Source organism: Rhinolophus sinicus, chromosome 1 (assembly GCF_057876585.1).
Source record: "Rhinolophus sinicus isolate RSI-liver-muscle chromosome 1, RSI-T2T, whole genome shotgun sequence".
NCBI lineage: Eukaryota > Metazoa > Chordata > Mammalia > Chiroptera > Rhinolophidae > Rhinolophus > Rhinolophus sinicus.
In genome coordinates, this window is record NC_142501.1 from 164477967 (window position 1) to 164499966 (window position 22000).

General features: G+C 39.7%; 1 protein-coding gene and 1 pseudogene across 3 annotated transcripts in view; one reads left to right on the plus strand and one right to left on the minus strand.

Moving 5' to 3' along the window:
* The window catches only part of RASGEF1B (RasGEF domain family member 1B), a 533671-nt gene that overhangs the window by 427262 nt on the left and 84409 nt on the right, over positions 1-22000 (minus strand). For all 3 annotated transcript variants that reach the window (XM_074324368.2, XM_074324372.2, XM_074324371.2), the window contains exon 2: positions 2379-2426. In XM_074324368.2, the coding sequence (XP_074180469.1) occupies positions 2379-2426 (48 nt within the window). The remainder of the gene's footprint in view (positions 1-2378; positions 2427-22000) is intronic.
* On the plus strand, positions 4169-4604 carry LOC141568475 (large ribosomal subunit protein uL23 pseudogene; annotated as a pseudogene).

Sequence of the window (22000 nt, forward strand, 5' to 3'; positions counted from 1 at the left end):
ATAACCAAGATGGCTACCAAGTGACTAACAGGTGGGGAGCATGTACAGCATGGACATGCTGACAAAGAGATGATTCACGTTCCAGGTGGGATACAGCAAAACAATAAGATTTCATCACGCTGCTCAGAATAGCGCACGACTTGAAACTTATAAATTGTTTATTTCTGAAATTTCCCATTTAATATTTTCAGACCACAGTTGACCAGGAATAACTGAAACCACGTAAAGCAAAACTGCAGCTAAGGGAGGGTGACTATATAACAAAATACCTCACACTAGGTAGCTTCTAAACAACAGAAATTTATTCCTCACAGTCTGGAGGCTGAAAGCCCGAGCTCAGGGTGTCAGAACAGTCAGGTGAGGGTTGCAGACTTCTCACTGTGTCTAACATGGTGGAAGTGCCCATTCATAAGAGCCCACCTCCTAATCCCATTACCTCTGGGGGTTACTAATGATTGAATTTGGGGGAAACACAAATATTCAGACCATAGCACTAGGCAAACACAGCTTATCACATCTCTGCCGCAGTTTCCTTGTCTACAAAATGGAGTTAATAATTGTACCAATTAAATTATTCTCTCTCACCTATAAACCTATCTTTCTGGAACCAGCTTTGTAATGCTAAGCCTGGGACTCTGCAAAACACATCCCTGCTTAGTCAGCTGGCGTCTTGCTAGCTCTGCCAGTAGGGGGCGCTAGAGGGGCTGCAGAGCTGGTGGAGCAAGAAGGAACTGGCTGCTTCTTGAGAGCTTCCTCTGAGCCTCACCTCAGTAGCACCACCCTTCCCACCTTCCTGCCCAGCCAGTTTGCAATTCTCTCCCAGGACTTGAAGAATCAGCCTCACAGTGTGCTGGCCAGAACCCTCCCCTCAGAAGTCTGAATTTCAACTCTGTGGGCCTTTCCTCTAAGTATCTAAGAAGTTTTAATAATCCCACTCTCCTATCTTCCCTCAGTCCTGGGGGTGGTAGCTACTGCCTGGAATTGCTACTCGTGTGATATCCTAAAGTTCTCTTTTTATTCTTTCCTTTACCTAGTTAACAACTTTATAACCAGTTAACAATTCATGATATTAAATTCTCTCTGTTGAAATTATTGATGTGATCTCATTCTCCTGACGGACCCTGAGGGATAAAAGAACACTTACCTCAGAGGGCTACTGAGAATATTAAATGAGTTGATGGTGGTTAAGTGCTCATAACTCTACTTAGAGCACAGTGCTTGCTATATCAATGTTAGCTCATTCTCTGGTAAGTGTTGAAGCTGGGTTGGAAACAAGGTCTGTCCATCTTCTTTTCAAACAACATGATATTTCGCTAATCAAAATAACTACTGCCTACTTAAGCACTGGGCTTAGTACTCTCATAGGTGTTACATCTTTTAATCTTCTGAAGCATCTCTTTGATGCTTTGCATTCTTGAAGTGTTATTTCCTTAACAATTGATATCAAGAATGGTATTCTGAGTTAATATGCCCATCATCCTGAAATTAGACAAGTACTTCACACAGTTCAAACATCTACATTAGAAGAATAATTTTAACATGAACTCCAAATTATAATAAATCTATATAATAAATCTATATTGCCCTGTGTATCACCAGGAATGCGCATAATTTAAGTGTGTGTGTGCGCGTGTGTGTGTGTGTGTGTGTGTGTGCGTGCCTGTCTGAAGATTGAGATTTTGAGATTTTGGAATTTCAAAATCCTATTGTCTTATATATCTAAAGTATCAACAGAATATTGTAGAATTTAAAGCCCCTATTATTAAGCACCTATTTTGTGCTAGGCACTAGGATACAAGTGCTTTCACACGTATTATCTCATTTTAGCCCTAAAATAAATTATACTAGTAGTTACAATCATCTTTTTAATGCAAATATGTTCAAGATCATATATCTAGTAAAGTGACAGAACCAGGAATTGAAACCAACTCATTCTGACTCTCAAAGCTCATGCTTCAGCCAACTTACTACAGGTCACAGGTGAGGGTTATTCTCCATAGAAGATGATAAGAAAATAAAGTTTAGTGAAAATATGAACTGAAATCGGAAGAAATGCCTTTACTTTGAAGGGCTTAGAAAATAAAAGAGCTGAATCTGGAAGAATATCTTCTGACTTTGCTTTCAAAATTGGTTATAAGCCATGGGAAACTCTCAGATTCTGTCCTTGGGTTTCCAGACTATCTCGTTCCATTTCAGTTCAAGGATTTCTCTCCAAATTCAGTTTTGCTATTATGTAGGCAAAGTAAATGAAAATCCAAAAATACCTTGTTTCTGGGTGTATCTTTGCCTCTCAAGTCATTCTCTTCTGGAACAAAAATTAAAGCACCTACCAAAACAACTTTTTTTAAAGAAACAATGCACAAAGGGTTAAAACATACCTTTTGCTTTGTGCTTGATTTGAGGCCAACTCGGGAGTGACTCTTGGACTAGAGGAAAAATGAGAAAGAAATCTATGAAGAACACAATATAACAGTAGCACGTATTTTGGAGTCATTTATTCTAGAAGGTATAAATCTTAAAATCTTCCCCCTAATCCTACTTCGCAGCCTCTAGAAATCTAAGAATAGAAGCCCAGCACAGACTCCAGTGTTGAATTTTACATACCGAATGGAAGTCTGCTTAAGCCTACAGCTGAGAACACAAAGACACACCTACACTTTGTCAATGTCTTGCTCATATGTACCGATTCAGCATCTTTCTTAGAGGACACTAGCAGAAACTGAAAACTGCAAACATGAGGAAATACTTCCAGCTATAATAAGGCAAAAGGAAAGAAGAAGGAAATGAATAAAAGAAGAGGTGAGGAAGAAAGAAAAGAAGGAAAGAAACAAGTGTTCTATAAATTGGACAACAAGAAAATAGGGGCACTGTTACGACAAGATTTCCAAGTGTCTTTCTATAGGGTGGATTTTAACCTCTGCTGATTTAAATATATTTTCATTGGATTGAAACCAATCTCTCAGAAGCATGAGTTCTTATAGGGGGCTTTTTTGTTTTCCAGTTTATTCATGATTACCTAAACTTGTTTGGAATTAGGAAAGGTAAAACAGGCATTAATGCATGCATGAGAATGTTTTGGTATAGACTACCATTATGACTTTTCTCCCAATGAGAAAAAAGCAACAGTCAAGCTTACTATGCTTAGCATTCAGGTAGTGAATGTATTTGGCTTTAAGTGCAGCATGAATCAAAGTTAACTCATCCAATTACTACAACGTAGCCAGGAAAATGTCTCCCTAAATCAGCAGTCCTCAAATGGTTCGTTTCCAGGATCCCTTTACACTCTTAAAAATTACTGGGGCCCCTAAAGAGCTTTTGTTTATGTGGCTTATATCCACTGACATCCACTATTAAAAATTAGAACTAAGAGGTCTCTGTTCCACAGGATGGGGTTTGTTAAAGTTGTCAAGAATAAGGCCTACTTCAAGAGATACCAAGTGAAATTTAGAAGATGACGAGAGGGTAAAACTGATTACTATGGCTAGAAACGCTTGGTAGTCCAGGATAAAAATAAGTATAACACACCCAAATATAGGACGATAACTCATGTAACCAGCAGAGATATCATTTGTCAGATTGCTTATGCTCATATAGGAGATATAACAGTTTGTGCAGCTTACGCTCATGAACTCCCAAAGTATGGAGTGAAGGTTGGCCTGACAAATTATGGTGCCGCATAGTGTACTGGCCTGCTGCTGGCTGGCAGGCTTCTCAATAGGCTTGGCATGGACAAGATCTATGAAGGTCAGGTGGAGGTGACTGGAGAGGAATACAATGTGAAAACCATTGATGGTAAAACCTGGTGCCTTCACCTGCTATTTGGATGCAGGGCTTGCCAGAATTATGACCAGAAATAAAGTTTTGGTGGACCTGAAGGGAGTTCTGGAAGGAGGCTTGTCTAGCGCTCACAGTTCCAAAGGATTCCCTGGTTATGATTCAGAAAGCAGGGAATTCAGTGCATAAGTACATCGGACGTACCTCATGGGTCAGAACATTGCAGAGCATATGCATTAGCTAACGGAAGAAGATGAAGACGCTTACAAGAACAATTCTCTAAATATATAAAGAACCTCGTAACTCCAGACATGGAGGAGATATATACTTCTTCTCAGTCTATGAGAAGAAGCCTATAAAAGAAGTTAAAAACAAGAGGCATCTTTTCCCGAAGATGGTGCCAAAAGCGAAGAAGGAAGCCCCCGCCCCTCCCAAAGACAAAGCCAAAGCAAAGGCTTTGAAGGCAAAGAAAGTAGTCCTGCAAGGCATCCACAACCACAAAAAAAAAAAAAAGAAGATCTGCACATCACTCACCTTCTGAAGGCCCAGGACACTGCGGCTCCCAAGGCAGCCTAAATATCCTCGGAAGAGCGCCCCCAGGAGAAACAAGCTTGACCACTAGCCATCATCAAATTCCCCCCAACTACTGAGTCAGCCATGAAGAAGATAGAAGAAGACAACAATACACTTGTGTTCATGGTGGACGTCAAAGCCAACAAGCACCACATCAAACAAGCTGTGAAGAAGCTCTATGACATTGATGTGGCCAAGGTCAACACCCTGATCAGGCCCGATGGAGAGAAGAAGGCATATGTTCTACTGGCTCCTGACTAAGATGCTTTGGATGTTGCAACAAAATTGGGATCATCTAAACTGAGTCCAGCTGGCTAATTCTAAATATAAAATTTTTTCACTGTGAAAAAAAAGAAGAAAGAAAGAAAGAAGAGACGGAACTGTCCCAAAACATCTCTTGCCCAAAAAAAAGGACTGGGTAGCTCAGAAGAAGGCAAGCTGCCTCCAAGCTCAGAAACAGGCTGCCGAGAGCTAATAAACCAAACCACAATTTTCTATGAAGATTTTTATATAAAGACAAATAATAAACTTATTGACTAAGCAGCTAAAAACAAAAATTAGAACTGAGAAATCTAAAAAATATGTATATATTAATTCATTTTAAAATATCAATAATAAACATAACATATTAGTTAAATATTGTTATTTAAATAATATGTTAAATAACATGTTAACATGTTTAAAATAACACGTTATTTAACATATGTTTAAAATAACATGTTATTTAACATGTTATATGTTAAATAACATATTATGTATTTTGTGTACACTCCTAAACAGAAAAAAATTAGTGAGAAGGTGCTGTTTTTTTCAAATTTTTGCAAATCTCTAATGGTTCGTTTAAATTGAAGATAGATAGATCTTCCTATCTGCTTCTGCATTTAATCTATTTTGCTATGATATATTTTTGGGTGAAGGAAGAAAATTCAGCTTTATTCAGATATGCAGCTGGACAAGGAATGAGTTTATAATAATCCTTTCAGATAATTGTGGATATCTTCTCTAATAATATGCCAAAAGTTGACAATTGGTAATTCCTTAAACGTTAGCTGCAATGTAGAATCTGAAATCCTGTCAATGAATTTTTTATACTCTGCTACATAAAAATTTGTTAGTTTATCTTGTACTTCGAAAGGATCTTTTTACTCATACACGATTTTATAGCATCCTCATTGGTCATTTAGAACATGGTACAGTGAGTTATCGAGCTTTTACAAATACTGACACATTCTCTGGATAGTATTTTTAAAATCACATTTATTAACAACCAACCTCACTAGAAAAAAATTTCAACAGTTAGTAAGCTATCAAGCTCACAGTAACAAATACAAGTTTTCAAAAATTCTAATTTTCACTTGAAAGCTTGAATTTTATTATGAGCAGCAAATACTGGCAGTTGCTTTCCTGAAAGCAATAGGCTTACTTCATTTTTGCAAATATGTCTACAAGCTATGAGTCTGAATAATCGTAGTTCATTTATCACTTGTACTTTGAAGTTAAAATGGGGCTTCATGGGGGGAAAAAGGCTAGTTTGGCTCACAATTCAATCGCATAAGTGCTTTTCTTCAAAACAGCCACTGAATGTTTATGTGCAGAAATGCTGTTTGCACACCTCCCATTTTGTCAACTAGAATACTGGGAAGTTGTGCATTCAAGGGTTGAGATCTCATAAACTTAATTTTTGCTCTTTTATCAAGGGCATTTTTAAGTGAAACTGGCATTTTCTTCTGCAATCCAAAAACGCAGTGGTAAAATTATAAGGACCACTGCTAGTACAGGCTGCAGCTACTGTCTTAACTCATGCTGAAGCACCCACAGTTTTAGCAACCATTGCTCTTGCAAAATCGGTGCAGATGTCATTCAGTAAAAAAGCAAAAAAAAATCTTGTTAATATTAATTATGAAAAGAGTTTTGGCTTCTCAGATTCCCTTCAAGAACCATCACTCGCAAGCACTGAAAGCAGTTGAGTCAATAGCAATTAGACTGTCCTACCTTCAAAGAAATGGAGCTTACAAGGAATAGAACCAATGAAAAGCACGTTGTCATCATCCTTACCTCCTTTCTGCTGCCTTAGAGGAGAGAGACCAAGAGACCAATGAGGGGTAGGTCCTACTGTTGGAAAGAAGCTGGGATGGCGAAAGGAATTTTATAAGAAACCTGCAATGTTCATCTTGCACTTACTCGTAATATTTTGAGATCCATTTAGACTGTTATGGGCTGAATTGCACCCCTGCCGCCCACATTCCTATGTTGAAGTCTTAACTCCCGGTGCCTTAGAATTTGACTCTATTTGGAGATAGGGTCTTTAAAAGAGGTAAATAAGGTAAAATGAGGCTATATGGATGGGCCCTAATTAGTACAACCAGTATCGTTATAAGAAGAGGAGAGTAACACATAAAACATAGACAACAGACATGCAAGGAGTAAAAACCATGTGAAGACAAAGAAGATGGCTATCTGCAAGCCAAAAACAGAGATCTCACCAGAAACCAGCCCTGCTGACACCTTGATGTTGGACTTCTAGCCCACAGAATTGTGCGCAAAATTAATTTCTGTTGTTTTAGCCACCCAATCTGTGACATTTTACTATGGCAGCCCTAACAAACTAATATTACACAGACCCTGACAAATCCACCCCAAATAAGTCAATAATCTAAAAAATACAGGTCCAGCAAAACCAAGTCCTGAATCAAAAGGGGCCATTACCGTCATACTCATTGTCAATCACATACATCCCCAGGAAGAATGTCTGGATCGGTGATTCTCAGACTTCAGAGGTCATAAAGATCATTTAGGGGGCTGTTAACCATGCAAACTGCCAAACCCCAATTCCAGAAATTCCAAGTCAGGAGGTCTAGAGTGGCTCCCAGAAATGTGCATGTTAACAAGCCTCTCAAGGAATTCAAACAGATACATATATGGTCCAAGAACGACAATGTGAGGACCACTTGCCTGTGAAGCACAGTGGTAACAGGATGAGAAGTAGGAAGATATGAAAACACATTATAAGTCTCTCTCTCTTTCTCTTTGAAGAATCCAAATAAATCTCTTTCCTTTCCCTTTTAAATGCCTGGTGTTAAAATTCTTAATTTGACTGAACCAGTGGATGGGCCAGGATAACTGAAACAGAATGAAAGTTGGCAAATTACTCAAAGTAGTCCAAAAGCAGATCTGCAACAGTTGTTTAACTTTTCCATTTAAAAACAAGCACACAAATTCTGTATCTATTTATATTTGTAGAAATTCAACTGGGTTTCAATACCATTGTAAGTGCCATAACATCCGTGGATATAGCCTTTGTATTCAACTTAAAGTCATTATAGCAAATATGACCTAAAGGACAAGACTTCCACTTACAAAGGAGATTAAAAGCTGTGATAATTAATTTCAGGTGTTCACTTGACTGGACTAAGGGATGCCCAGAGAGCTGGTAAAGCATTATTTCTGGATGTGTCTGCGAGGGCGTTTCGGGAAGAGATTAGTGTTTGCATCACTAGACTACTTAGTCAAAAGATCCATCCTCACTGATGTGGGCGGGCATCATCCAATCCCTTGGGGGCCCAAATGGAACAAAAAAGCCAAGGGAGGGCAAATTCTCTCTCTTCTTGAGTTGGGACATCCATCATTTCCTGCCCTAGACCTCGGAGGGCCTGGTTCTCAGACCTTTGGACTCCAGGACTTACACCACTGGTCCCCTGGTTCTCAGGCCTTCAGATTCAGGCTGAATCATATCACTAGCTTTCCTGAGTCTCCAGCTTTCAGACAGCAGATTGTAGGACTTCTCAGCCTCCATAACCACATGAGTCAATCCTATAATAAATCTCTTATCATATGTATCTATATACATCATTTTGGGTCTGTTTCTCTGGAGAACCCAGACTAATAGAAAAGCCAATCCAATTCCAGAGAAATACCATTTGCATTTGACATTAAATGAGTTCTTGTATGTCTCCTGGTAAACATCTTATCTAGACAGAACGGCGGTTGGGCCTAGTAAAAGGTCACCTACATCTTACATAGCATGCTATGCATTCAGCCCCCAACTTACAAACCTGTAGCCTTCTAAACATTTCTCTCATTAGTTAGGTGTTAAGGACGTAGAGCGTATTTTTCTCATAGAAATAATTTTATCAACACAAAAGCCTATTTAACCTCTGATATAACTGAAATGCTATGCAATTTCAATAAAAATATAGTATGCTATCACAATGCTAACAATTATATAAAGCAGAAAAATAATAAAATCAACTAAGAAACCATTTTGCTTTTTCCATATATCTTGAACAATAATGTCAATCAAAAAACATTTTTAATTTGAAGAGGATGGAGTCGAAGGTAGAAAATCTGGAATTCTGAAGAGGTCTTGTTAAAAATTCTCAGGACATGGTATTCACTGCTAATACCACTGATGCCCCTCACCCTTCCCTCCCAAGCAGATGGTTTTGCCTTTCTTGATTCAAGTGCATCCCCTGCATTACTCTGATCTTTAGCAGCTATAAATAGGGTCGCTTAGGACTATTAAATGGAGGATAGCAGGAGAACAAAGCCAGTTGTGAGGCAGCTGCTCCCTGTGGCACACTGTGCCCAGGCTAGCCCTCACTGAGGATGGGCCACTGCCTATTGTCACCTGTGTCCCAGCTTGAAAAACACAGAAATGGGAGGAGATAATCAAAAGAAAACAAAAACAAAAACTTGTTTTTCCTTAAGCAACTGAGTAAAAATTAGAAAAAAAAGAGCAAAGGTAAGGCAAGGGAGACAAATAAAGAAGAAACTAAAATAAAAAATAATAACAAACAACAACAACTCACATTTTTTTGAGCACTTACAGAATGGGTTCCCACCACACCATCCAACTTACATTGTTTTACGTGATCCTTATAACTTGGCTAAGAGATAAGTATAATTGTACTATTATCTCAACTTTATAGATGGGAAGATCGAGACATGGAAAGCAAAATAATTTGCGCAAAGTCACACTGCTGATAAATGGTACAACTAAGACTTGAACCAGTCCCTCTGATTCAAAGCCCAGGGTCTTAAACACTATACTATTTATGTGAGAAAAATTGCCCAAGAAAGAATTAGCAGAGTCCAGAGCAATGAAAATCGGGGAATACACAGAAACTGTGTTGCACAAATAATTGCTTCAAGATAAAGAAAAGAAGTCATGGAAAAGAATAGCAGATCGGAAATTCCCCCAAGTCAGATTTGAGCTGGCATCATCAGTGGCCAAGGAACCCCAAGGCTTTCTCTGAGGGCAGCAAATGGTGGGAGGGGAAAGAAAGCTGAGTGGCTTTGCAATAAGGCAGGTGGGGGAGAGTTCTTATGTCACCGGCACCATGTAGCCAAGAACATTCTCAAATCAGGTGCAGGGGAATACCTGCATGGTATTTAATTGTAGGCTTCAAGGCATTCAAATACAAATAGCCCACCTAACAAAGCTACCCCTCCACCCCCACATACACATACACACAAAAAAGAGGCAGCAGCAGAAAACAGTATTTTAAAAATTCATGATTTTCTTCTATAATCAAATGATGCCAAGCTTCCTTGGAATTCTGACCTTAGCTCTTATAAGTCAGGGTTAATTAAAACAGTGTGTTCTGAAAAGTTACTCCAAAGTTGAAAACAGCAAGGGGTGAATGTGATTACGTTTTCCAGACCTATTTATGAAAATGAGCATTCTGACATCTAAGTCTGCAGTTGTGATTGAATACATTGCATGCAGGACTTTAATGGAAACCAAAAGGGAATTTAAAAGTGACCTCTCCCAGCAAATATCACCCATTTTCCCCACCACTGATCCTGCCCACATCGGAAGGTGCGTGGGGGAGGCTCAGGGGGGAGCCCTAGTCTTTAATTGCTCTGCTACTTTCAGCAGAATTAGGAAATGTTTCGGTTTGCTCTACCGACATTAAAAATTCTATTTAAACCCTCAGGATGAAACTGACAAGGAGAGCTCTTATATATGGGCTCTGGTCTGAGTTCCCTTAATTGGAGCTACGGGGTAATTTAATGGGATCACTCTGCAAATGGGGTGATTAGCAACCCAATAACTCATGGGAGTACTTGCCCATTCTCTTAGCAGGCTATACTTAGACGTGTCACCCCATGTTCAGACACTGGAACAAGGGACCCCTCTGAGCTGATAGGACATTAAGAAAGCTGTCTACTTCATGTCCTTGCCTGTGCCTGCTTTCCAAATGACACAAGAAGAAATGGCTGCAATGCAAAGGTTCCAGAAACAAGAGTGTCTGCCATTTAATGATTTGTCGGGTGATAACAGACTGCACTACATTGAAAGAAGATATTCCCCTGACCTGTGGTTGTTTTTTAATCTGATCATCTTTGGAAGAAATCAAGAAGGCAATTTAATTTAAAAGGCCTCTGATGTTCTGAACTGCAATTCTTTCATAATGTAGGGCCACCACCTTCTGACTAAAAGAGAGGGAAAGTATCTGACTCTCCAGCAGACACGCAAAGAGGCCTTCCTTTTAGAGGAGTATCTGTATAAATAACTGGGACACATTCCTCTCTGGTCACTAAGCTGCTGTCAGGCCCTTTTAGATTCCCTTTGTCTGATTTTATTCTCTACTCACCTTGGGTCATTTGACGGCTATGGGCCCAATCCCATCTGTAGGAGAGATGACTGGATGTTCTAATCTGGAAGCAGTGGTGGGTCAGCATGAGTTCCTGCCGGACATCTGCTGTAAGGCCACACCTTGCTCTTTACAGACCCCACTGAGAACTGAGGTCATGTCCCTCAATCTGAGGATGATATCTGGGACCCTATCCCCTTAAAATGCTCACAAACATCTTAAGGCAAATCACCTACTTGTATACTGGAAATGCTACATAGTCTCTTGGTAACAATGGTAAAAACTAACATTATTGTGCTCTTCTAAGTGCTTTGGGCTTTGCATATATTATAGTATCTCATTTAATCCTCACTACAATGCTATTGTCACTCCCATAATAGAAAGAAAATCAAAGCTCAGAGAAGTTACCTGATTTGCCCAAAAGTACCCTCTATCCAGTGTCTGCCAGGATTTGAACTGAGAGAGCCTATCTTTAAAACTGCCTTTCTTTTCTTTCCTTTCTTTTCTATTTTTTTAAGAACATCTCTGATTTTTAAAAACATTTTTCATTGTTGGTAAAATACACATAACATAAAGTTTACCATAGTACCCATTTTTAAGTATACATTTCCGTAATGTTGAGTGCATTCACATTGTTGCACAACCCATCTTCAGAATTTTCTCATCTTGCAAAATTTAAAACTCTATACCCATTAAACATCTCTCCATCTCCCCTTCCCCCAGCCCCTGGCAACCACCCTTCTACTTTCTGTCTCTATGAATTTGACTAATCTAGGAACCTCATATAAGTAGAATCACACAGTATTTGGGGTTTTTTTGTGACGGGCACATTTCGCTTAGTACAACATCCTCGAGGTTCATCCATATTACAGCATTTGCAAGATTTCCTTCCTTTTTAAGGCTGGATAATATTCCATTGTATGTATATACTGCACTTCGCTACCCATCCATTCGTCTGTTGACGAACACGGGTTGTTTCCAAAAGCTGCCGTTCTTCACCACTACACTGAATCATGTCCCATATGCCTTGCTCTCAGCTCTCTATATTCAGACCCTCTTCCAGGACGGCTCTGTGACTGATTAGGTGCTGTGCTCTGCCTACCTGCCTGTTCTTTCCTCCCCCTGCTGGCTGGTGCCTCCACCTGGCCCTCCCTTAGCACGTATCTAGCCCTGGGGGGGAGGAGGAGGACGTTAGTTCTCAGCTCCAGTCTCCCCCCATCTGTCCCAGTTGCCCTGCTTCACCCTTCCATGCCAGCCCTATTATGAGCCACATCAGCTATAAAGAACATGGTTTCTAGGGAGTGGTACTCCCCGGCATACAAATTACTTGGGAGATGAAACCTTCCCATCTCTTTTGAACATCCCTCTCAGACATGCCGCTAACTAAAGCCGGGAAGCTCCTATTACTATTAATAACTCCGCAGTAAAGGGGGGGGGGGGGAGGAGCTGTGCTGAAAATAAAACTCAGTGCACGAACAAGGCCAAGACAAATGACTATAATGTATTCTGGATCTGTATGTCTCTAAGGCTATTAGTGTGCAGAAATCTAATATTGAGCATTGTCTGAAAACACAATGCCACAGGAAAACACTAATAAAGACCAGATATCTTCACATGATAAACTCCAAGGCAAGGGTTTTATGTCTTACAGTTCTCCACAGATCTCTGAAGGTACATACATAGTAGGCACGAATAATGTGAAACTAATAATAATCCAGATGAAGGAACTTCTTTTTCAGCTTCCAACTCTCTATTAGCTACTTTTTAGCTAGAGAAAGGGACATGAAGCAGGCCAGGCAGCCATTTTATTTGCCACCACCAAAAGAGGAAGAGGATTAAAATTACTCAAAAAACATTTAGAAATTCACCCCCGCTCCACCCCTCCACACACGCATTCCCCAATCCTACACCCTTGAAATAACTTTGTATTTTTCTCTTTTGGGTCTGAGATTTCATCTTCTTCTGTACCTTCTTCCCATAAAACATGAAGATTAGCACAGCCCTGAAGTGTCAGAAGTGGCACCTGATGGCCCCTTCAGGTCTTTTCATCTCCTTTCTCCAGGTTCAAAGACGGCCAAGATATGCCCACGCACACAGAAGACTCTCCACGCCTATCAGACTGAAGGGTCAGGCACCCATGCATCCTTATATTCTACAAGGAGTTACTGAAACCACTATGTGCCAGATGCTGTTAGGGACCGTGCTATACAATCAGTACAGTCACTGTAAATCTCTATGTGCTACAAAGTCATCAATAAGCCCTGGCTAAACCGCAAGCATGCAAAGTACACCGCCTCTAAAGTCTGATAAATCTTCATGCTAGACTGTGGTTGAATTTTACACTTCAGATTTGGTATTTATTTATTTTGGTATTTATTTATTAGAAGGCTTAGATTGATTTTCTCCCCAAATTGCTAACTAGTAATCTCAACAATATTTATAGGGGGGGGGGGGGAAATCTGCTCTTTGCCACTGTTTTGTATTATCTCTGGAATCGTGTAATTGTATAATTGATTTTTCATGTGCAAGCACCATGGTTTTTTGAAACACTTCCAAATGCCTTTTGTTTGAGGGTAATCCAGTTTTTTCCCAGCTGTCCCTGGGAAGGGACAAGGGAAAGGCATATTTAAGGCATATTTAAAGGCTTTTTCCACCACTAGCTCCAGTGAAGACTGAGCGAAAAATGATACTGGTTACAGGCACTATTTACATATGCAGTATAGCTTAATATGAGACATACATACATAAAACGACAAAAAAATGACATTTTTTGATCTGTGGAGGAGTACTAAAATATTTTAACTGTTATAGCTTTTTATGCTTTGAAATCTGATAGGGATAGCCTCTCAAAATACACTTTCAGATAACCTTGAAACAAAACAAAACACACACACACACACAAATTCCCACAGAATCATCTTTAACCTAACTTTGTATATACAATGTCTCAGCAACTTTGCACACAAGCTTCTGTGTTGAGTTGAACTGTAACTGTTTTCTGTATTTGTAGAGAGTGTGACTACTGAACGTGAAAACTTTTACTCTGCATATCTTGGTAGTTTCTGGTGGTATTAAGCTGGGGAGAAGGAAGAAGGGGAGGTGAAGGGCTCCTTCCCTTCAGAACATGAAGTTTCTCCCACTGCCTCTTCTCCAGAGGTCTCCCAGACACCACACCTAAAGGTTTTCCCTACAGTGATCTTCTGATTATTTTTAAATTCCCCTTGACCCATCTGTTTTAACAGGATTTTAACAAATTGCACTTATTAAGACATGTGTTTGCCCTGTTTTACTTTGTTTCCTCTTCTTTCAATAAATGACATGGCACCTCCCAGCAGGAAGGAACCAAGGCTGAAACCCTGAAGTGTTACTGCAGGGGGCCTTTCATTGGGGTGGAGGCCTTTTCAATGAGACATTATTTACTCATTCATTAAACACTGGCTGGGGGGGAAACATCAGATTTTAATTGCTATTGTATTAAATCTATAAATCACTGCAATTTGGGGAAATCTTTACATGATCCCATCTGGGAGATATTTACTTTTAATGAACTTGGACAATTACACTTCCAACTCTTTAATTCCAGAATCCCTGACCACAGCCAGCCTGATGTACTACCACAAATAACATACTCGGCTGATTCAGTAGCAAAATCACAGAGCCTCAACATGAAAAAGTCTTCCGAGTCCTTTCGATCATTGGCCAACATTTATTAAGGCACTTCCTAAGTAGCCGAAGAGACAGTCCCTATTCTCAGGAGTCTTATAATTTAGTTGGATCAGTGTATAATATGCCCGGAATGAAAAATAACCACAAAAGGCAGTACATACTAAATATTCCAGTGTGCATTACCTACAGGAAGTGCTAACGTGATCCAGAGAGCTGAGAGTGTTCCTTAGATGAGGAGGCCAGTGTGAGTAGGACTTGAAGGGGCCTGGAATGGCGGCGTCCTATGCAGATAGGTAAAGATAAGAGCCCAGCACAATGTCAGATATCTAGGTTGTCCATCACTTCTAAATAAACAAGGAGGAAGGGCTTGCCAGGCAGGGTTAAAGCCATTGACAGCAGCACAGTGGGAGGAACAAACGTGGATAGTGTCCTTAGGGAACAACGCCTCGAACAATTTCTCCATAAGGTTATAGATGATAAAAGGAAGAGGCTGACCAAGAGGGCAGTTTCAAACTGGTAAGGGCTCATGAATGAACTCATCTAAATTTTCTATTAGGGGCTCATAACTATCTGGACTTGTTGTTGTTCAATTCAATTCCATAAGCACTTACTGAGCATCTATACACGGCAGGCATCGTGCGGTCAGGATGTAAACCTGAGTAACAGTCTCTCTGAACTGAAGGATCGAATATTCAGACATAGAAACAAATGACTGCCAATCAATGTGGCAGATATTATAACAGAGAGTGCAGCCTCCTAAAATGAGAGCAAAAAGGGAGGAAGAGTGGGAAGGCTTTTTGAAGGTGGTTATGCTGAGGCTGAGTTTGGAGGATGAACGGGCATTGTTAAGTGCTGGGAGGAGGGACGGGAATCCCAGGAAGAAAGAGTGAAAAGCTGTGAGAACATGAGTCTGGGACTACATGTGGGTAAGTATGTCTGAAAGGTAGAGCGTGAGGGGCAGGAGGTGGAGACATAGGACCAGAGAAATAGGCAGAGCTCTGGTTATTATTCAAAGGGATCTGGACTTTACACCATAGGCAATAGCAGGCCATTGAAGACTTTTACATGGAAGGAATGGCATCATCAGATTTGTTTTTAGAAAGAAAACTCTGGTAGGATTAAAGAGGTCTAGAGCAGAGTTAGAAGAGTTGGTTGGATTACTTGTGTTGCTTTTTATTGCTAGCATTAGTTGTAATGTGCATTTTTCCCTTAGCAAGTACCCTAAACTCAGCTCCTTTCCTAGCTCTGGCATGAAACAGGCACTTTGGACAAATGGTTTCTGTGGCCCTCCGTTTCCTCACTGCAAAACAAAGAAGCTGTGCAAGATGCTCTCTAGGCTCCAGGTGGTGGTAATTGTTCAGGCCCTCGCACCCCCAAGGAAAGGCTGAGTATGTAGGGTGAGCATTTCAGTCTTTACCTTAATTTCCATGGAAGGGAAACGAATTTAAATGAACATGCCATCAAATTTATCAAAGATTTTCTTTTTAAGTTTTTTCTAAGTTACAGAGAGGCTTAAAATTCCCAGAAATTTCTATTTATGGACTGCATCTGTTTGCATAGACTTTAAACTGCATTTATGTAAACCTGTGAGTTCTTTGGATTAAATACTATATTTCAGTCCTAAGAATGATGCCAGTGCACAGAGAGCCCCCAGAGGGAACGTTCACTTGCCAATTGCTTATTCAACCTCCCAGTCCGAGCTCAGCCCAATTCTATTAAAATCTCTATTAGGGCAACTCAGTTACGATTAAATATTCCTCCTACTTTTTCAAGAAGAGAAAAATGCAACTAACTCTTGGTAGCCTATGTCAACTGGGGACATGGATCACAGGGATAAATTAAATCCATGAATAATCCAGAACCTTCATTTAAGGAAGAACTCTGATCTTCTTCCTCAACAAACGTTTTCTAAGCGCTGCTAACAAAATATTCAAACTGACTTAAATGAGACTCCTTTGTGCAGACTCAGCTGTAGGTGAAATTGGGAGGTGATCATCGGCTACCCTCTACCCCCAGAACCCCCACTGTCACCTTGCTGTATATCTCACTCAAAATAACGTTCCTACATGCCAAACTGCAGTCTTCATTTTATCTGGCCATTCTGCCGCTTGGGACACTGCTAACCACTCCAATTTTCCTGTATCTCTTCCCTTGGCCTCTACTTCTACTCTCCCCTGGCTCTCCTCCTACTTTATCAATCATACTATTTGGAGGTATCTTTTACGTCAGTCCCTCAGCCGACCTCCGACCACCAGGTCTTTTTATCTCTCCGTGGTCTTCCTAGGAGATTATCATCCACACCCATGGGTTTAACTATGATGCCACATAAATATAGCTCTCTTTTGAGCTCTTTTTTGCCACATGTGAGATGCTCAGTAAATGCTTATGAAATTGAGTTGAACATAAAATGGCTGTGTTCTTCTAATAGGAAGTTTAAGTAAGAAAGTATATGGAATGTGTCACTGCCTAGTTCATCTCTTCCATGTCTTTCTGTCTCACCCTTTTCTCCATAACTATATGAATCCCTATCTACCCATTGCTGCACTATGACCAGTAGTTGCAAGAGACCAGGTGACACCTGGAAAAGACCAGGTGTCACCCTACTTTTCCAGCCCATATCTCAGCAGAACCCTGTTCCCAGGTATGTCAAGCATTAGACAGAGCAGTTAGTTTTCTGACAGACTGTGACTTATAGCCCTATGGCTTTGCTAACACCTTCACTCTTTTCTCAACTCCAATTCATCTTCTAAAACCCACTCATAATGTCAGATCTTCTCTGAAGTCTTATCCAGCTCTCTTTCTACTCAAACAGAATTATTAGCCTTACCACCGGACTCTAAACACCCTTTAGTTATACCAACCTGTAATAGCATTGAATACACTAAAAATTAGTGATGGTGTACTGGTCCCTCTTTAACTAGACTGCAACACCTTGAAAGTAGTGACCATATTCTACTCAATTTTGTATCTCAAGTGACTAACACAGTACCTGACATGTAGGGATTGTAGCCACTCCCTTTCATAAAGGGCTTTAACTGAACAACAACAACAAAATGGTGGGTATTTATGGAGTGTGTTGTGCAGACTTTAGGTTGGGGGCTTGGAATGGATGCTTGGGCCAGAGTGAGGGAGCTGGCAAGTTAAGTAGAAAGTATCATGAACTGAAACATGGTACTAGAGACGTAGATCTTTGTTGCCTATACATATTTCTTTCTAAGGCAATGCAACCCACTCACCTGCTGTCTCCACGACCATGTCCCATCACATGACCTCACTCCTCACCTCAGGCACAGATGGTTGGGCCAAGGATAGATAAGTGATCCAATGAGTAAACCAGACAGCAGAGAATAGGACATATGATAGAACAGCAGAAACTTCAGGAGAGAAATCATGTGGTTCATTAGTGAGAGAGACAGAGAGACAGAGAAAGGGAAAAGGGGGAAAAAAGGTAAAGGGGGCAGGGAAAAGGAAAAGGAAAAGAAAGAGAAGAGAGAGAGAGAGATCTACTATATTTATTCTCAATGGCATCCCAGTTCCTATTTCTGTGAGATCTAGTTCCTGTCCTTGGTTACCCATAATCTCCTTTTTCTTGGCCTTTGCTGAATAGATCTCTGTCTCCTACACTAATCGAAATAAAATAAAGGACGCTACAGGAAAGGAAGTATAAAGATGCTGAAGACAAACATTATCAGTTTTATAATTTGCTGACAGCTAAATCTGTATGTAAGTGAGAGCAAATTATTCCTTCTCCTTTTCTTGATTCCCACTCTGTATCCCTACTCTCAGAACCCATAACTCAAGCTGCTAATCCTAGAGCCGAAGTTAAATTACATCCTTAAAATAAATAGACTTTTATGGGGTACTTGGGAAACCAACCATTATGTTTAACATTTCTGTGGAACAGTGAATTCCAAGATGATTCACTCAACAAGAATTTACTGGTGACCTACTGTATGTAAGACACTGAGAAAAGAACTTGTTCAAGAGTAATTGTCTCTGTTCTCATGGAGTTGACATACTGGTTGGGAAGAGAGAAATATATAAGCAAACAGACAAATAATTACAAATTTGTGTTATGTGTTATAAATAAAACAAGCAAGAAATTGAGGAAGAGAACAACCAGAGAAACATGAGGCAAGGCCTCTCTAAAGAGGTGATATCTGAGCCAGAACTACAGGATGGGAAGCAGCGAGCCATGTGAACCTGTGCATGCAAAGATACAGCAGAGCCCTACGGCAGGGAGTGTACTGGGTGTTTAAGAAGCTGAAGAGTGTTGGCTGAGGAACAGAACGCAAGCGGTTGAAGAGGGAAGCAGGAGATCTATCATGCAAGACTTGGTAGCCCATTATAAGGATGTTGGACTTTACTCCAAGTACAATGGGAAGCTATTGATGAATTATAACCAGAGGAATAAAATGGTCTGACAAATTTTTTTTGAAAATCATTCCTTTTTCTGGGTGGATATGGATGGGAGGAGCCAAGAGTGGAAGAAGAGAGACCAGGTAGTATATTACTGAAATAGGACAGGTGAATGATAAGAATGTCTTAAACTAAGAAAACAGCAATGTCCAGGATAAAGTGGATGGATTCAGGGTATATCAGAATCCACAGGACTGACTTGCTTATAGATTGTAGGTGAAGTATATCAGGAACAATTCATAGAGTTCTGGAATGAATAGTTGGGTAGACAGAGGCACCATCTGTGGAAATGGGGGAAACTGGAGATACTAAAGGGATAGGTTTGTAGAAGAAAATAAAGAGTTCCATTTAGGATATGCTCCTTTTGAGATGTTTGTGAGTCATCTCAGGGGGTAAGTCAAGCAGGCAGATTACCTTTTGAACATAATGTTTGGTAAACAGATGTCCGCTTGCCTCAGTGTCTAGTTATTTCATCTGTTTCTTAAATGGTTAAGGCTATTTCAGCCCTTATCTTTGTTTTTCATGTCTTCCCCTGTGACATTTAATAAATAATAGGCATTCAAAAATCTAGGGACTAATTTCATTTCTCACTCAAATGTATATTATAATGTTCCAAATAGGGATAACTGTAATAAAAAGAAATAAGTTCATGGATAGCTTCTGTATTATTTACAAGTGACTATCACTTTCTCTGTTATTTATTAATCACTAAAATATAAAAATACAAAGTTCCAAATACAACACTGAACTCATCTACAGAAAATCCTAAGTAGAAATTTTATAAATATAGATTATATAGAAGTAAAGCACCATTATTTTTCTACTCCAGAGGTTGTCAATAATGACTGCAGACCTGAAATTATAAAAACATATGACAGATCTACAACTATCTTAGGAACAGTCTCCTTGCTGAAGGAGGAGATTCTCATAGTAATAATTCTCACTGAAAGCTGATTTCCCATGCCTGACAACAATAGTTTGTGGAATCAACCATATAAAAACACCAAGACAAAAAAAGGTTGTCAGCAACAGCATTACACAAAGCCAGCACAAGTATGCTTGATAACCTATGTCTGTGAGTAGAATTCTTGTAAATCAAACCCAGTTTTCCTGTTGACTCACATTTTGCCTTAAGAGAAGTTTATCTTTTTCCTGATTTTATATGGCTCCTAACTCTTCACATTTATGTTATTTTTCTCCTTAGTCACTTTGACTTAATTAATGCTATAGAAATGTGTACTTTAAGGCCCAGGGAATAACTGTATAAAAAACAAAATCCTACAGTGAATCTTTTCTTTAAAGTACAGGATCCTTTGTAATGTAGTTATTGATCTTCTAATTTGCCTATTTAATTAGTTGGAGAATATGAGTACCAAATAATAAAAACCTATGCTTTTTTTAAATGATAGATGGCATAAAAGGTTAGGGCCAGTATTTCCATGTCCTTGCTACTTTGGTTCCCCCTTCCCACTCTCAAGATGATGGAAAGAAATACATAGGAAGTCTAGGCTCTGAAAATATCTAATAAGAGACACCTCATGTTCTTCACAAGATCTTTTCCTAAGTCATAGTCACCCCATAAATTTCACAAAATGGGCTTGGAGACCTCCAAAGTAGTATAAATTCCTGATGGTCTGAATACATCCCATGCTCTGCTATCTACTCTGTTATATTTGTAAAATGTCAAACTGGATTTCTCCAATGGTAAGTCTCACTATCAGGAGACCTCCACTCCTACCTACATGGCAGTTTTCTAAGACTGATGTGTGTCCATCACTTCCTACAAATTCTGCTTATTGGTCTATTCCAAGGGCCTAAAAAAATGATTCTACTTTTCCTGGATTCAAAATGTTAACTTGGCTTTGGGGTCACAATTATCCTTTATCCATCCCCATTTAGACATCAGTTCTTTAAAGGACTCCCAGAGGAATTTTAGCCCCTAATGGAAATTCCTCAATTATGTATATTTAAAACCTCTCTTTTCCCAGAAGGCCCCCCTGGTGCTTCTATAACACCACTGTAGGCGTGCTATGAGTTTAGTTATGTCAAGTTATTGAGATTCACATCTCATAGGGGCTTCTCCCACATATAATCACTTGGATGCTCAAATTTGAATTTTATTAACATATTTTACTGAGTCAGAGAAACCTGTCTTCAAACACAAGCTCTACCATATTTCTACTTGTATGTGCTTACCCATGTTTACTTAAGCTTTCTAAACCTCGATCTCTTCATCTATAAAATGGTGGTTCTAATAATAGCCACTTCATAGGGTTGCTATAGGGTTAAATGAGAAAATGCCATGAATCACTTAACACATTTCCTGGCATAGAGCAAGCAGACAAGAAATGCTAGTTGTTAAGGTGGAGGTGATAGTGGTGTGGGGGGGGTGATTATTAGCTAAGGCATCATCTTCATATGCCCTCATGATATTTCTTCTGCCAACTCTTCAATACACAAGGTTTTCTAGCTGTAACTCAGCCCAAGATACTTTCATCTAAGACCACATCAAAATACAGCAAGATACTCAATGGGTTGCTTTCTGTGGGCTATGTCCTAAAAGGCAGAATACTGTCCCAAGACCTCCGTTTCCTTTCTATGACTCAGTGCTGTATTGCAAAAACATCTAACACCTCACTGGTTTTCATTTGATATCTCTTTTCCATCCCTGTTAATTCCATTTCCTAAATAATTATCAACATGTATAAGAAAATGCATACAGCTTCACAGGTCAGAGACCCACACAAGTATTCTCCAGGATTCTGAAGTACATGCGCAGCCATAGGAACAAACGGGGCTGGGAGAGGAGGATGTATCAGGATCCCCAAAATCAGCAGAAGTGGCCATGAGGCATCTTGCATTAGATACAGGGTTCACTAGATATACTACTTATTTACAGTATGATAAAAAAAGGAAAAGATCTTAATGATTATTTTTGCAACATATGCAACGCCTGACTCATTTCAAAA